At 38.4% G+C, this 18,359-nt stretch overlaps 1 protein-coding gene across 1 annotated transcript in view; it reads right to left on the bottom strand.

The window, feature by feature from the left end:
• Nucleotides 1-18,359, bottom strand: part of LOC130920709 (slit homolog 1 protein-like) — an 88,197-nt gene that overhangs the window by 17,502 nt on the left and 52,336 nt on the right. Inside the window, exons 23-33 of the mRNA XM_057844101.1 lie at nucleotides 17,626-17,697; nucleotides 17,460-17,531; nucleotides 17,251-17,322; nucleotides 11,878-12,041; nucleotides 11,546-11,676; nucleotides 9,791-9,885; nucleotides 6,068-6,207; nucleotides 5,895-5,988; nucleotides 2,714-2,851; nucleotides 2,286-2,514; nucleotides 603-733 (exon numbers count right to left, since the gene is read on the bottom strand). Of these exons, the coding sequence (XP_057700084.1) occupies nucleotides 603-733; nucleotides 2,286-2,514; nucleotides 2,714-2,851; nucleotides 5,895-5,988; nucleotides 6,068-6,207; nucleotides 9,791-9,885; nucleotides 11,546-11,676; nucleotides 11,878-12,041; nucleotides 17,251-17,322; nucleotides 17,460-17,531; nucleotides 17,626-17,697 (1,338 nt within the window). The remainder of the gene's footprint in view (nucleotides 1-602; nucleotides 734-2,285; nucleotides 2,515-2,713; nucleotides 2,852-5,894; nucleotides 5,989-6,067; nucleotides 6,208-9,790; nucleotides 9,886-11,545; nucleotides 11,677-11,877; nucleotides 12,042-17,250; nucleotides 17,323-17,459; nucleotides 17,532-17,625; nucleotides 17,698-18,359) is intronic.

The following is an 18,359-nucleotide window of genomic DNA, read 5'->3' as shown; positions in this document are numbered from 1 at the left end:
TAATAAGTCACCGATATCTACCTCTTAACTATCGCTTAATTGTATTTTTATTTGTGATACTGTTGCATTTTCTCCAATACGTTAGATGACGAATATTTCATCCAAACAAAAATTGAAAAAAAAAAAAAGTTTAAAAAGGTAAATGTATGAAAAAGAACTTCTCGACCACTCCTTGATGTTTGGTCTGCGATTTCTGCATTGCGACCCTTGTTATATTACCTTGTTTCACCCATAAAATCTCCCAAAAAGAGTTTTTGGATCGAAACAAGGTAAGTACACGATAATATCTCGTTAAAATCATGGTGTCTTTAATTATGCTCTCTCATGCTCTCACCTCGACTTAGTTTTTTTTTTTTTTGAAATGCCCTCCTGTTCAAAAAATTTTCTTCCCCCACAAAATTGAGATTCAAAGCTTTCCAGTGATGTATATATAAACACACCATAAGGACACCAAATAGTTCTCCAAAACTAAAAAGGATAATCTCCCATTCCAAAAAATACATTACAATATGCACGTAATCATCAACACGTCTCAGGTGATGATGGATTAGGCTGATTGTGATTTTGGTTCAACCTCAAACCCGTGGTCCATGTGTTCTTACCTGTAGATGGCGCTGGCGGGCTCATTGCCGGGGTCGTAGGTCACCCTGACATGCCCTTGATGAAGCTCCACAGCAATTGGTTCTTGGTCTCCATTAAACAACAAAATACCATTTTCATCCCCTGTAGACACCTGAAACAAGAGGTCATATTTATCATTTTATATAACAACTTACTTCTCCGAATATTAAAATATGTACTTCCAGTACTACCAGTAAATTTGACACTTCTATTCCTGTAGTATTACAACATTTGACTTCTCATTCTGAATAGTTTTATGATTTTTTTCATTGTAATAATAAAACCCCACCATAGTCTATGGTGAGATATTTGTTGCAGTACTTCAATTTTATTCATTGATACTACAATTTCAAATTTTTTTTTTTCCTGTGTATTTTACCTCTTTCAGAACCTAATATTTTCTTTTTTGTTTGTTTGTTGTCGGACTGTCCCAAACGATTATTTTTCTCCCGATTAGTTAACGTTCTGACCTTTTACTAGCAAATTATAAAATTATTTAAAATACTATTTAAATAAAAATTTAAAAAAATCCCCTCAAAATGTAATATTATGGAGCATTTTTTGGCAATATTTTTTAGTTCATACTGGTAATATCCGAAATATCTGTTCATGTAACATGCTCTCTCCAAATTCCGATATTTTTCTCACAAGCTAAGACATTTTTCCTTGTAATTTTATCCCCTTTAATATTTTTGTTTATTTTCTAATAAACTAAAATAAATATTTTCGCCTAAAGTTGGAGTATTTTGTCAACGTTAATAACGGATTTAATGAATATTTAGAATAAATATTGAGATTTAATTTGGGGAATATTTTTGCTTTATTCTCTTTTCAAATTTGGATTTTAGTCTACAAAGTTTATTTCTTGTAGTGTTGCTAAATTATCAAGGAAATAAATCATATTTCTCTTTTTTTAAGGCGTAGATGAGTATGAATTCTTGAACTTGATGACAACTAGAATTTTAAATGTTTTTATCCTCTCCAAATTTTATTATTGTTTTGGTCACATAATCACAAATCATAACTTCGTAACTTTATTTTTGTAATGTTCTGACCTTTTACTTGCAAATTATGAAATTATTTAAAATACTATTTAAAAAAAAAAATAAAGAAAGAAATGCAATATTATAGGACATTTTTTTTGGCAATATTTTTTACTTCATACTGGTAATAGCCTAAATTTCTGTTCATGTAACATGCTCTCTCCAAATTCCGATATTTTTCTCACAAGCTAAGACATTTTTCCTTGTAATTTTATCCCCTTTAATATTTTTGTTTATTTTCTAATAAACTAAAATAAATATTTTCGCCTAAAGTTGGAGTATTTTGTCAAAGTTAATAATGGATTTAATGAATATTTAGAATAAATATTAAGATTTAATTTGGGGAATATTTTTGCTTTATTCTCTTTTCAAATTTGGATTTTAGTCTACAAAGTTTATTTCTTGTAGTGTTGTTGCTAAATTATCAAGGGATTAAATCATATTTTTCTTTTTTTAAGGCGTTGATGAGTATGAATTCTTGAACTTGATGACAGCTGTATTTTTAAAATGTTTTTATCCTCTCCAAATTCATACTTTTTTTTTCGGTCACATAATCACAAATCCTTTCAAATATTGATCTCCTAATATCATCCTGAAGGAAAACATTTGTGGAGCGCTGACCTGCATGGTGATGTTGACTTGGGGGAGATTCTTGACGTCACGCAGTTGAACGTAAGCATCTCTGTTGACGAAGTTGACACTGACCAGCTTCTCACAGGTGGCACCTTCAAAGCCCGCCGGACATTGGCACAGTGCCACACCTGCCTTCTCCACACAGGGGGCGCCATTTTGGCAGCGCACCAGCAGGCATAGAGACTCAGGAGGCGGCGACACCTCGCAAAAATCACCCCTGACAAGAGAATTCTTTTTTTTAAATTTAAGATCACCATTTACCTGTATTGTTGCAAATGTGTACTCACAAGCGGAAAATTATTAATTTACCAAATTCTTGTAGAATTACATTTGTAATCATCTTCCAACTGAATAGTCAATCAAATATTACTCTCATAATTTTTTTCTCATAAAATTGTATTAATTACTGAACCTACGTATATCCCTGAGGGCACACACAAGTGTATCCATCCAGGTGGTCCACGCACTGTGCCGCATTCTGACAGCGGTGGTCCGCACACTCATCGTAGTCCAGGCCGCAGTCCGGACCGACCCAACCCGGGATGCACACGCACCTCACACATATTATGGACATTAAATCAATCACTCAATCAATAACCCTGGGCAACAATTTGAAACAAACAAACTACAAAAGACCACTGGGGAGCCGAATACTGAAGGGCACGCATGGATCGCGAAATATCACTAGAATGCACTTACTCAAGATTGGAGCAACGTAGCCTCTAAATATTATAATCAGGACAATTTACTAAACTAGCATCTTTATCGCAAGTAGCTACCTGCCTTTTTGTGGCTCTTATGAGCAGTGTTGTTAATCTTACCTTAAAAAAGTAATTAGTTACAGTTACAAATTACATCTCCCAAAAAGTAATTGAGTTAGTAACTTAGTTTCTAAGAATACCTTAATTTTCGGACTATAAGTTGCAACTGACTATAAGCCGCCACCCACTAAATTTGACACGAAAACAGTTGCCTGGTATACCAGACTCACCGCTGTTCCAGCGATTGAGTCTGGCGACCGTCCGGCGGATCAAATTCCGAGGGCGGAGCAAGCCACAGCAAACAGACAGCGGAGTGGACCAATCAGCGACGGGCAGACGTGACATTGTGAAAGCGACAAGTAATTAGCGTGAGTGGAGAATGGAGAAGTTTATTCAACATGGCTAGCGCGACACATGTTGACTGTTGTCAATGACTTGTTTCGATGTGTTTTTGGTCATTTAAAACTGGTTTTACCGCAGATTGGAACATATTCTCAGCTCTCCCGTTCGCCATCTGTGTTGTTGTACACACGACTTTCGGCGCGCAAGAGTGACGTTACTCGTTAAGAACACGTCACGCAAATAAACAAATCTGATTGGACGATTGATTTTGTACCTTGCTCGAGAGGCCGTTAATGGGCTGGGGTCCAGACTATTTCTCACAGTGTTTGAGAAATGTGCCAGGCAACGAAAACAGCATTTGTTCATTGCTAAACCGCAATGGACTATAAGCCGCAGCTGTCCTCACTGGATTATTGGATATTTACACCAAAAGATATTAACCACTAACACTTCATTTGACACCGTCATCATAAGACCGTCATGAGACCAAATGAACCACCATGAAGCTTTGAACCAATTGGCTGCAAAGTTTCATTGCTTCAAAAAACTTCATTGGGCCTTCAGTGCTCCCTTGGGGGAGACGGTCAACCTCTGCTGCCACCTGCTGTCAACACTGTTGTCATCCAACATGCCTCCCAGCATGTATTGCAGCACTACAGATGTAAATAACAATCAAAATTCATGTTCTGCGCTAATTATTTCTTCAGTTACTGTTCCAGTTGTTTCAGTAATCGCTAGTTATGGTATTTAGTAACACTTTGACAGTGGTGCCATAAGACTGTCATAAGACAATCATGACATGAAACTGCCATGAGAATAAATGTTTATGACAGATGTCCTTTTGTGTCATCCTGCAAATTATCTCACTTTTGAATGGATGTAAAAGACATAGATGGAGTTAGTGACATAATTTGCCGGATGAAACCTAATGACATGTGTCATAGGCATTAATTTATGCACATGATAGTGTCATGTCATAATTATGGTGGTCTTATGGCAGTGTTATGACGTTGCTGTCAAATAAAGTGTTGCCTATGAACCCAACTAAATAAACAAATAAGCCGCACTGGACTATAAGCCGCAGGATACAAAATGAAGACGCGACTGTCTTATAGTCCGAAAGTTACAGTAATTAGTTTCTCAGAGAAGTAGCTGACATTACTTTTCATGTTCTACACGTTATTACATTATACATTACTTTCCACAGCATCTTTCACATCAAAGGTGTTTATATTAACTGATTGATGACTGATTGACTGATGATTGAAGAATAAACACACTGCATTCAGTATTTTAGAACATTTGGTAGTTATTTCTATCAAATATAGTAGTCTGTTAAGAAAACATACATGTAAACTGACTATTAACCACTGCAAATCTCTGAAACTGTGTGCTCGGCCTACAGAATACTATCCTTAAATATTCCAAAACAATATCAAATATAATTCAAGTTTGAGAATGCTACCTTTGAATTCCCTGGCATATCGCCATTATCGCAGTTTTGTTGTTTTTGCCAGAGCAAGCAGGCACAGTCAAGCAGTGCATGATCCGCCCACCTAGCCAATCATCATCATATTTGCAATGGCATCACCACCCCTTTTCCTTTTCCCACTCTGCTTTAAGGCAGGCAGGAGGCAGCTAATGTGTGAAGGAATCAACTGTTGACAACTCGCGCTTCATTCAACCAAACTGTTGTAACGTGCCCCTGCAAATCCTCAGTAACAGTAACAGCGTTGCAAAGATGGGACAAGTAATTAATTGGACTAATCACTACTGAGAAAAATAACGCTGCTAGAAACGCCGTTATACTCTCACGCTGTTATTATGAGCAAGGAAGGCACAATTCATTACTTATGATGAGGACGCAGAAGAAGAGGCTTCCATCCACTTGAGGAATGATAAGTCATTAAATCAAAGGTCATTCAAATATCCGGTTTCAAAACAAAACTAAAATTATCACACAACAACAAACTAATTAGCATACCTAACAATTAATGAAACAACTGGAAGCGTAAATGAAGAAATAATAAGCACAGAACATGAACTTTAGATGTTATTTACATCTTTAGCGCCACAATGCAGTGTTGACAGCAAGTAGCAGCAGAGGTTGTCTGAATCTCTCAAGGGAAGTGAGTATTGATGGCCAAATTAAGCTTGTCGAAGCCATGAAGTTTTGCAGCCAATAGGTTCAAAGATTCGTGGTGGTTCAAGAAATATGAATGCGCATGTGTTACTATTTGAACAAAATGCCACAAGTGCGATACGGATAATTTTTAAATTCATTTTTATTTAGAAATAGCTTTCCCACAGTGTTTGGCTTTAAACAGTTTCACAGCCAGATATTCACAAAATGTGAGATGACTGATAGGCCTTGCGTTTCCCTATGTGCAACTGAAACGAAAATAAATACGTTTTCATTACATAATATTTTTTTCTTTAACTTTTTTTGATATTGCACAACTATCGACTTTGGTTATTTACAGCAGTGTGTCACCTGTGTCCTGTTGATGTCCTGACACATGTGGCCTGATTCTTGCAGGGGTTCCTAGCGGGCGAGCAGGCATCCTGCTCTTCTTGGCAAAAGAGACCTGACCCGTCAATCACAGCACAAAGCGCACGCATCACACAACCTGATCTGCCTAGTAGCCACGTGCTTCGCCGACGTACCATCTCTTCCAGGGGGGCACAGACAGGTATAGTTTCCCACGCCGTCCACGCAGGTGGCACCGCTCTCGCAGCCGTGATCTTGGCAGTCGTCGGCGTTCACCTCGCAGTAGACGCCGTGGAAGCCCAAAGAGCATGCACAACTATAAACATACAAAAAAAGAAGAAAAGGAAATACTAATTTTACAAATAAGTTTGTGGAACAATACGTAGACACAAACTAATTCGTATAGCGGAAAACACAGACAAGACTGAAAAAGCAGTTTCTGCTCTTGCACCCCTCTGTAAAAGAAACTGCTGTATTTTAAGCCAAAACAACTGTTGCGTTTGATAGAACAATATGTCTATATGCTGCAATAGCAGATTCATGGCACATAAAGCCACCGAACAATTTTTTATTTTTCCGTTTTACCCTGAAAACCCCCGTTTACAGACGTCGCGCAACCGCTTTGGTTTCAATCTAGCCACAAAAAGAATGTAAGTAATTATATTTATTATTCAAAATGTCTGTTATTTTTAGCTTAGAATCATTAATTGATGTCTAAATTTTAGTTAAAAAAAAAAAAAAAAAAACGACTTAAAAAAATTATTCACTCGCATATTTTAAACTTTTAAACGAATTACGTCGCAATGAAAAATTTGGCGTCTGTAAAAAAGTCACGGATATCTACCTCATTACCATCGCTTAATTGTATTGTTTTTGTTACTGTCACATTTTCCCCGCATAGATGATAAATAATTGATCCAAACAAAAAAAAATTGAAAAATAACATTTAAGGGTAACTATATGAAAAAGAAAATCTAAACCACTCCTTGTTGTCTGCGATTTCTGCATCGCGACCCTTGTTATATCACCATGTTTCACCCATAAAATAAAAAAAAATCAGTCTGTGGCCATTCACAGCTGTGTCTTGACTCTCAGTGATACATGCTACATCGAGTTTTTGGACCGAAACAAAGTAAGTACGCTATAATATCTCGTTAAAATCGTGGCGTCTTTAATTCTGCTCTCGCGTGTTCTTGCCTCGAATTAGGGGTTTGCTGTTTAAAAAAAAAAAAAAAAATTTAAATGCCTTCCTGTTCAAAATTTTTGTTCCCCCAGAAAATTCAGATTTTAAGCTTTTCAATGATGTATCACACATGCATTTCGGACAATTTTGAAAGTTGGCCAAATTGAGGGTCTCAGAGCGGAACTTAAGAGTCACCTGAGTGTTTTCTGCCATATACATTATGTGTTTAAAATTTTTTTTTTTTTTTTTTTTGAAACCCTTTTAGGGACAATGGTCACTACAGTGTAAGTCTGTTCAAAAGTTGACACTAGTGACCTTTAACCCTTTATAGAGCAAGTGACTATTTTTGGTAATAATAATAAAAAAACAACTATTTATTTATTTATTTTACATAAAAGACATTTACCTTTACAGGGCAGCTGATGTTTTGGTCATTTAAAAAACTTAAATATTATCATTATTTTTAATTATTATCAATAATAACTTATAAATGTACATGGCGGAAAACACTCAGGTGACTAGAAGTTCCGCTCTGAGACCCCCCAATTTGGCCAAATTTCAAAATTGTCCTCTATGCATGTGTGATACATCATTGGAAAGTTTAAAATCTTTATTTTCTGGGGGAAGAAAAATTTTGAGCAGGAGGGTATTTGTTAAAAAAAATAAAAAATAAAATTTAACCCTAACTCCAGGTGAGCGCATGAGCGAGCATGATTGAAGACACCATGATTTTAATGAGATATTATTGCGTACTTCCCTTGTTTCGATCCAAAAACTCCGTGTAGCATGTCTGACCAAGTGTCAAAACAGCTGTGAATGGCCACAGCCGGACTTTTTGGGGATTTTATGGGTGAAACACAGTAATATAACAAGGGTCGCAATGCAGAAATCACAGACACCAAGGAGTGGTTGAGATTTTCTTACTTACCCTTTTAAATGTTTTTTTTCCCCAATTTTTCTTTGTTTGGATCGATTATTTATCATCTAAAATAAAGGGAAAAATTCGACAGTAACAAAAAAAAAAAGAAAAAGTGACATAATTTGCTTAAAAGCTTAAAATATGCGAGTAAAGAATTTTATAAAGTCGTTTTTCTTTTTTCTTTTTTAGACTATTTTTAGACATCAATTAATGATTCTAAGCTAAAAATCATAGACATTTCGACTAGTAAATATATTTACCTTCTTTTTATGGCTGGGTTGAAACAAAAGCGGTTGCGCGGCGTCTGTAAACGGGGGTCTCCAGGGTAAAACGGACAAACTAAAAATAGTTCGGGGGCTTAATGTGCCATGAAACTGCAATGGCAGCATATAGACATATTGTTCTATCAAACACAATAGTTCTTTTGGCTTAAAATACAGCAGTTTATTTTGAAGAAAAGAAACTGCTTTTTCAGTCTTGTCTGTGTTTGCTGCCATATACATGTATGTTTTTTTTTTCTTTTTTTATTATTAACTATTATTGTATTTTTATATATTTTATGTAACTGTGCTTTGCAAAGCATATAATATATGCATTTTTTCCCCCATCCACTTTTTCGGTGTGCCATACAGCATACGCGCATTGAGTGATTCTCACCGTTTCAAATTGAAGGGTTCCAAAAATTCACATGACGCAGGGTCTTTTCCGATTTCGCTCCTAATGTTTACGGTTGCGGCAAAAATGTGAGTTTTCGACAAAAAGTCTCATTCATTTTCAATGGCAAAAATACTAAAAAAAATTAAATGTATCTTGTCCTAATTAAAAAAAAAATCAGATTAACATAATTTACATGCAAAAAAAATTCAGGAAATCAAGGTCATATATAGTATAATTTTTGCCAAAACGTATGATTCCACCAAAATTTGACCTTAAAAAAAAATCTCCATTTATTTCCAGCAGCCTCATTCATTCCCAATTGCAAAAACCTTGAAATTTGATTTGACATTTTGAAATTTGAAAATGTATCTCGTCCTACATTTTTCAACCAATTCACATAAGGTACACATAAAAAAAAAAAAAAATCAGGAAATCAAGGTGCAGACATTATATGCAGTTTTTACAAAAAACGTACAGTTCCACCAAAATTTGACTAAATCATCAAAATAATTACCCGATATCAACAGGAGGTGCCCTTAAAAGCCCCCCCCCCCACAAAAAAAGATGTATATCGGCCTACGCTTTTTTTTTTTTTTTTTTACATAATTTACATGTCAAAAAAAAATCAGGAAATCAAGGTCATATACAGTACATTTTTGCCAAAAATGTATAGTTCCACCAAAATTTGACCCCCTCCCCCAAAAATGTCCATTTATTTCCAATGGCCTTATTCATTCCCAAATGCAAAAACATCGAAATTTGAAATTTGATTTGACATTTTGGAATTCGAAAATGTATCTCGTCCTACATTTGTTAGTCGAGTACCATTATTTACACATGGGAAAAAAAAAAAAAAAAAAATCAGGAAATCAAGGCATGCAGTTTTATGCAGTCTTTGCCAAAAACGTACAGTCCCACCAAGATTTGTAAAAATCGTAAAAAAAATAAAAATAAAATAAAATACTGGCTATCAGCAAGAGGTGCCCTGAAAAAGAAAAAAAAAATCTACAGGAAGTTACAAGTTGCAACAGTAAATGGCCCAGAAATGCCCTAAAATCAATATTTATATATAAATGTATATAGTTTTTTCAGCTTTTCGCAAATAAACCATATTTTTATCTATTGAATCTCATTTAGTACCTGAAGCTGCTCGTCTGCTCGTCACTGAGACACGTTCCTCCATTGATGCAGGGATTACTAGCACATGCGTCCACTGGAGTCTCACAACGTTGTCCCTGGGCGTGCATAGATACACAAGCAAGAAAAAACTTAAAGGGGATGTTTCGGCAAAGGGGGTGTGAGACATCAATAGAACCGTTATGCGCCAAGATAACAAATATTGATAAAGTTAACAAAAAAAATCAATCACATTAATGAGCAATTATCGAAAATAGATCGAAAATGACGAACACTACCGAAAGTGTTCCGGAAACAGCCGAATGGGGCGGCGACGTCACGACAAGTGATTGAAAGTCGAGGCGGAGCTAGGTGCCATTGTTTTTTAACGACGAGAGAGTAGCGTTGGGGTTTGTTTGACCAAAACATCACAACAATGGTTCAAAACTGCTGTGCTATGTGGTGTACAAATAGTTGTTTATCGGAATATAGTATCCATGAGTTCCTGAACGCGAAAAAAAAAGCTGGACTACACAGAAAATGGGTAAAGTTCGTCCGTGCAAAGAGGGCTAATTTTCTAGACACAGCCTCCGGCACGCTTTTCTGTGGTGCGCATTTTCCAACTGAAAGCTTCTCGAACTATGGACAAGAGAAATCGGGTTTTGCTAAAAGATTGCTGCTCAAAGGAGATGCGGTGCCGACCATTGATGCACAGCCACCGAAATGTCCCGAGATATCAAGAGAGAGACGATGACTGCTAAAGGAGGCTAAAGCTACGCAAAGAAGGGAGCAGCCAAGCTTGAAATGGCCAGAGTGAGTACTCTTTTATAATTAATAAAAAAAAATGTCACGCCTTTGGATACAGGACTCGACACATGTATAAATGATCGTTCGTAAAATATATAGAACAAATCCTCTGATCCCGTTCATATTTGTGTCTGTTGGCAGAGCGAAAAGCTATGATAGCGCAATAAATTATAATTATTCTATGCATTCCTTTATTTTGCAGTCATGGTGTATCAGCTTCACAAAAAGAAATGCTAAACAAATCATTGGTGTTTCCCACACGATCTGCTGCCGATGTTTCATCAGTGTCATTGCTCCCCTCAATGACCGTTTCATTACGCTGCATTGGCGTTCGTTTGGGCTCAAATTGGTCACCTATAACACCGATTAAAGCTTTGCAACTCTCCTCGTCACCATTAGATGAACATTCGTTACGTCCTTCTACGTCGGATTCGTCGCTGAAACTAGAAACGAAATTGTCTGCCATCATCGCCGCCATTCAGTATTAAAGCACTGGGCCTTTTTCTTGTTGAAGAAACAGCCCTCACTGCCAACTCTGAATTCTCTTTTATTGACAACGAGCGGTGTTTCTTCATGAGGGAACCTGGAATATGTGCAGGACGAACACAATGCATCAGCATAAACAGCTCAAAACACCCCCAATTCTCCCCACACTAGAAGGAATTATATTGATGCAGACAGGCGCTGCCCCCCTAGTGGCCGGTGGCACTCTCTTCACTTGACGTGACGTCATGCACACAATCTGCCAGATCTCGGGCGCCGGTCGTTTTAGCTTGACAATCGAGCCAAATTTCTCTCATTTTCTTGTGTGTAATTACACGAAGTGGCATGATATGAATACAAAAGGCATGCGTTTATGGATAAATGATGGAATATCAAAATTTTCCCAGGGCGCTACATCCCCTTTAAAGCTGGTAAATTAAAAAGAAACATTTGTAATATGTGTACATTGCAACCTAATACAGTATATACCGTGAATCCATCCTTGCAGGTGCACGTGTATGGCTGTGAGTGTGAAGGTAAGCCTTGGCAGAGGCCTTGGTTGTGGCAAGGCGATGATGCACATGGGTTGCATTTAGCCACCACGCTCGCCTCCACCGCACCTGAAAACAGGCATAGATCAAATATACAGTCTACTGTATGATTATAGAACAACTTTTCTCCATTTAATATTCCAATTTCATTTTCATCATTTTAGATTTTTGTCTTGCAAAATAATGTTTTCCACCTAATTCTCAAAATTCAAGAACATTTTGGAAATCTTCATTGTACAACTTGTGCAGCAGGTGGCATACATGATTCACCTTGACAAAGGAAGTGTTCCGGGGGCGTGGTGAGCAGGAGTTTACCCTCCATGCCCGGAGGGCCGCTGCAGCGCGCGATGCCCGGCTCCTTGTAGCCGCTCTTGAGCCACTCGGACAACCACAGCAGGCGGCAGTCGCAGTACAAGGGGTTGGAGCCGATGGCGCTGCATGATGATGACATCCAAAAGAGACAAAAACATCAACAGAACTGCATCATATTTCCTTCCTTTCTTTCCCTCATTCTAATGTTCTCATTTTTCTTTTGTCTTCCTTGATTATTTCTTTCTCTCTTCTGTCATTTCTCTTATTGTTCTTTATTTCCTTCCTGCATTTTATCCTGTCTTTTTTATTTTACAGTGAGCTGGAAACGGTTATGGGGGACAGAAAGGAAGGAAGCAGACAAAAGAGGAGAAGAACAAACAACAACAAGAAACACACTGTTAAACACCTATGCCACCTATGAACATAGAAGTGTTTAGCTAACTGTATTTACCTGTGAACACCATGTTGGGGGCCTGATGAACGAGGAGGTGATTAGGCGGGGTGGAGGATGCACAAATCAGCAATGTGATGTGTGGAACCCAATATTATGTGAATCATCAATAAGTGTAAATGTTGACATCCTATTCTATGCTACATGATCGCTAATCCTGGAACCGACAAACTCACTCTACCTGAGTGTGTCTAATTGTGTACCGCACGAATGCTATTTTTAGACCGCAAGGCTGCATGACGTCATCATCATAAACCCCCTCTTCTGAAGACGTTACACAAGAAAGCCTGCAAACAGTTTGCTGAAGACATGTCAACAAAGCACATGGATTACTGGAACCATGTCCTATGTATGATGAAACGGGCGGACTTTCTTGCATACCGTCTTCAAAAGTGGCTTCCTTCTGGGGTGACAGCCATGCACACCAATTTGATGTAGAGTGCAACGTATGGTCTGAGTAGTAACAAGCTGACTTCCCACCTCTTCAATCTCTGCAGCAATGCTGACAGCACACCTGTTACGAGTCAGGTGACATTTCGGAGGGAAAATGACAAGCAGTACTCAATTTGGACATTTAGGGCTGTACGTAGTTTCTAAGGGGTGAACTCCCTTTTGTTGCCAGGAGTTTGGATATTAATGGCTACATTTTGAGTTATTCTGAGGAGAAAATGAATTAACTCAACAAGCTGCACACAGACTACTTTTTATTGTGTTGAAGTGTCATTTTGTCAGTGTTGTCCCATGAAAAGACATACTTAAATATCTGCAGAAATGCAGGGGTTGTACTCAGTTTTGTGATACACTGTATGTACATACCCTTTCTTCTTTTCTTCCCTCTTCAGATTTTTTCCCTCTACCTTCTCTAAATCCTCCCGTCCATCATATCCTCCTCTTTCTCTCTCATCCTCCTTCCTTTTATGTGTCCTTTCAGAGGTGACACAAAGGTCCCACATGGTTAAATCTGATATTGATCGCCATCATGGTGCACGTTTGACTTCATGTGCACGCGAGTGATCAATATCATCGTCACTATGGAGGTCCTCTGCTTCTGTGGATTATTTTATACAGCAGGATCAGACCTGATTCTTAAAACATACAAGTACACACGCTTTTAAATAAAGGTTTCCACACACACACGGAGTACATTCAGGTCAGTGGCGATTGCTCTAAGAATGCAAGGGAAACTCAGTTAGCCCTAAAATGTCAACAACAACAAAAAAAGATCAAATGCTTACTGTTGTATGTAAATACATTGGGGCAAATAAGTATTTAGTCAACCACTAATTGTGCAAGTTCTCCCACTTAAAAATATTATAGAGAGGCCTGTAATTGTCAACATGGGTAAACCTCAACCATGAGAGCCAGAATGTGGAAAAAAACAATCCAGAAAATATCATTGTTTGATTTTTAACAAATTTATTTGCAAATCATGGTGGAAAATAAGTATTTGGTCAATACCAAAAGTTCATCTCAATACTTTGTTATATACCCTTTGTTGGCAATAACGGAAGCCAAACGTTTTCTGTAACTCTTCACAAGCTTTTCACACACTGTTGCTGGTATTTTGGCCCATTCCTCCATGCAGATCTCCTCTAGAGCAGTGATGTTTTGGGGCTGTCGTTGGGCAACACGGACTTTCAACTCCCTGCACAGATTTTCTATGGGGTTGAGATCTGGAGACTGGTTAGGCCACTCCAGGACCTTGAAATGCTTCTTACGAAGCCACTCCTTTGTTGCCCTGGCTGTGTGTTTGGGATCATTGTCATGCTGAAAGACCCAGCCACATCTCATCTTCAATGCCCTTGCTGATGGAAGGAGATTTTCACTCAAAATCTCTCAATACATGGCCCCATTCATTCTTTCCTTTACACAGATCAGTCATCCGGGTCCCTTTGCAGAAAAACAGCCCCAATGCATGATGTTTCCACCCCCATGCTTCACAGTGGGTATGGTGTTCTTCGGATGCAATTCAGTATTCTTTCTCCTCCAAACACAAGAACTTGTGTTTCTACCAAAAAGTTCTTTTTCGGTTTCATCTGACCATAACACATACTCCCAGTCCTCTTCTGGATCATCCAAATGCTCTCTAGCGAACCGCAGACGGGCCTAGACGTGTACTTTCTTCAGCAGGGGCGCACGTCTGGCAGTGCAGGATTTGAGTCCCTGGCGGCACATTGTGTTACTGATAGTAGTCTTTGTTACTGTGTTCCCAGCTCTCTGTAGGTCATTCACTAGGTCCCCCCGTGTGCTTCTGGGATTTTTGCTCACCGTTCTTGTTATCATTTTGACGCCACGGGGTGAGATGTTGCATGGAGCCCAAGATCGAGGGAGATTATCAGTGGTTTTGTATGTCTTCCATTTTCTAATAATTGCTCCCACAGTTGATTTCTTTACACCAAGCGTTTTACCTATTGCAGATTCAGTCTTCCCAGCCTGGTGCAGGTCTACAATTTTGTCTCTGGTGTCCTTCGACAGCTCTTGGGTCTTGGCCATAGTGGAGTTTGGAGTGTGACTGACTGAGGTTGTGGACAGGTGTCTTTTATACCGATAATGAGTTAAAACAGGTGCCATTAATACAGGTAATGAGTGGAGCCTCGTTAGACCTCGTTAGAAGAAGTTAGACCTTTTTGACAGCCAGAAATCTTGCTTTTTTTGTAGGTGACCAAATACTTATTTTCCATTGTAATTTGGAAATAAATTCTTAAAAAATCAAACAATGTGATTTTCTCTTTTTTTCCCACATTCTGTCTCTCATGGTTGAGGTTTACCCATGTTAACAATTACAGGCCTCTCTAATCTTTTCAAGTAGGAGAACTTGCACAATTGGTGGCTGACTAAATACTTATTTGCCCCACTGTATGTGTTACAACGTGCTCAACTTTGTTCAGAATTAGTTTCTTATCACAAGTTACGAATGTGCTTGCTTTTAATTCATTAGCGCAGCTTCACAGTCCTTGAAACAGTGTCTAAGCTGTGCTTTTCCAGAGTTGAGAGTGCGTAGTTTCACTACAGTAAAACGAGATGGGTCATTGGCTAAAGGCTGGGTTTAAACCCACCCATCGGACGCGTCTCTAGAGGTCTATGGGCAGTGGGCGGGGCTCGGCTGGCCCGGACCCTTGCTTCTCTGCATGATGAGTGGATGATCTGTCTGAGGCTAAATCCCTTTCTGATTGACAGCGAAATGAGTGAATCAGTGATCTTGTCATATTAATATCCACAGGAGCCATTTTTCAATTTTCATTCCGTTGTTTTGAGTTCAACTTGAGACTTTCATAATCATCCTAGCGGCACTTGCTTTTTTAAAAACGACTAATGACAATTTAAGCTTCTATTTCTGGTGTTTTTCTTTTATTGTATCTGCTTGTGTTTGGAGACTTGACTTCGGGCACTCTAGTTTCTTTCCCTACCAAGCAGCTGGTGCCGCTGAGCCCCTCCACCATCACAAAGGACTCACAGGTGGACACAATTTGAGCTTGCCCTTATTGAAAGACCAGCATCCGCCACTGATTAAGGTACACGCATAAGTTAGATAACCACATGTAAAGTGTATGATAGTACATTACCACGTTAGTCAGTGTTGTCACTAACGCTTTACTAAGTAACACGTTACTGTAATCTTCAGTAACGAGTAATCTAAAGCCTTCATTTTTCCAAACCAGTAATCTGATTAGTTTCCTTAGTGTATGTGCGTTACTATTTTGTTATTGCCTCATAATGTATGTACAATGAAGAATATTGTAGTCATGTACGAAGAGCATTTTGAATAGAAAATGTATGAAAGGTTCCCACTGGGCCTTCGCTCCCATGGTAATTGCTCATAGTTACTTCCTGTTTGGGCCTCGAGTAACACGCGCTAAGTGTTTTGGGACACGTGAGGATTGTGGGTGCACATTTGAGCCGAGTACAGCCACCTTTTGAGATGTGCGAGGGAATGTTGATCTGTGTTTCTCCACGAATGAACATATATTTTTTTTAATTCTGGAAGGTTCCAGCGATAGGTTGGAGCTGCTACATGCACGGCCGTTTCGTAGCTTTGCCGGCGAGTAGTCATCGGTGAGCATTGTATCCATCATATTAGTGTTGCAGATTTATGCCGTGAGGTGACGTGTTCGTTTAGCATCTTTGGCATGTGTTGTAAATCCGAATGAGTCTGTAGTGCTAAATTGCCGCCACATTTTGTGGCCAATTGACCGCGAATGTGTACGCCGTACTTCCAGGTTGTGTGCGTGCATCCGCGCCCGCCCCCACCTTTGTGTTCATTGCACTGTGCATTTCACTTGTGTGTTGTTGACTATTGTGTCAATTTGCAATTTTTTTTATTACATTGGCAATGATATGTTGTTAACCATAACCTCTAACCTCCAACCTGAAATTAGGAATTTTTGACAATAGGCTTAATTTTTCGAGTTAGCGGGACTTAATTAGTCGGTGAGTTGATTTTAACAAGTTTGTCAGTTATTTGTTAGTTTCAGGGCTCCGGAGTGACCTAGCTAGCGCGAGTCGAACTCCATTGACTAATTAAACATTAGCTAACTCGAACATTAAGCCTTATGTGAAAGATCCTGATCTTCCCCTTTAAATTCAATTAGTCAGTTAATTACATATGATGACATTTTTCTGTTGTCATTGTTATGTTGAGGCGGCAAAGGGAGAAAAATTGGAAAAAGTAACTGATAAATTACTTTTAAATTAACTTGGTTACTTTAAAAGTAAGTAAATTATCAAGTAAGTAAGTAAGTAATCACTAAAGTAGCTAGATTACTTTTTGAGGCGTAATCAGTAAAGAAATTACTTTTTCAAGTAATCTGTGACAACACTGATGTCCGCACACGTAGACAGGCACACAATGTACATACAGGTACACAAATAAAGCAACATACAGGTGTGAGAGTGACGTGACATCGTTGAAGATTCCATGTTGCAACTCAGAGATGTCGTTACCGTGCAGAGATCTGAAACACAAACAATCACTCATTGTGTGTGCACATATGTATGTACAAATATATACATTTTATGCAGTAGGTTTATGTTGTATGTGCGTGTGTATAATGTATGTGTGGATGTGTATCCATATACTGTGCGAACTGACAGCAGCCTCAGGGATCGCAGGCCTCCCAGCGCCAGAGGAGGAATACAACGTAAAGAATTATAACTCAGGATCCTGCACACAATGTGAACAAATTATTTAATAATTGATAGACAAATATCATCATTTGAATAAATCATTTTGTTTACGTGTAGGTATGTGTACTCACAGCGTGGTGAGTTGGCTCATGTTAGCGAAGGAGTCATCAGACAGCGAGCTGATTTTGTTGTTGCTCAAATCACTACACAGTCAAAACACACACACGCACAAACAGTAATCTGTAAATTGCTGCATAAGAGAAGTAGAATTCATAGACTACAGCTCCCTCTGGTGGATAAAGAAAAGCTAACATGCAGGCTTCTCATTTGCAGAAAATTGAGGTGTACAGGAAATGAGAGAGACAGCGAGAACGAAAAGTGCTATTTGGTATGTGGCAAAATTGATTTTTCCATGCGGCATTTTTTTGGGTATGTGGCAAAATGGATTTTGACATGTGGCATTTTTTTTGCCATGTGGCAAAAGTGATTTTGCCATGTTGCATTTTTTGGTAATTGGCAAATTGATTTTGGTATGTGGCAAATTGATTTTTCCATGCGGCATTTTTTTGGGTATGTGGCAAAATGGATTTTGACATGTGGCATTTTTTTGCCATGTGGCAAAAGTGATTTTGCCATGTTGCATTTTTTGGTAATTGGCAAATTGATTTTGGCATGTGGCTTTTTTTTGGTATGTGGCAAATTGATTTTTCCATGCGGCATTTTTTTTGGTATGTGGCAAAATGAATTTTGACATGTGGCATTTTTTGCCATGTGGCAAAATTTATTTAGCCATGTTGCATTTTTTGGTATGTGGCAAATTGATTTTAGCATGTGGCATTTTTTTGGTATGTGGAAAATTGATTTT

Source organism: Corythoichthys intestinalis, chromosome 8 (assembly GCF_030265065.1).
Source record: "Corythoichthys intestinalis isolate RoL2023-P3 chromosome 8, ASM3026506v1, whole genome shotgun sequence".
Lineage (NCBI taxonomy): Eukaryota > Metazoa > Chordata > Actinopteri > Syngnathiformes > Syngnathidae > Corythoichthys > Corythoichthys intestinalis.
This window is presented reverse-complemented; position numbering and strand designations above follow the sequence as displayed.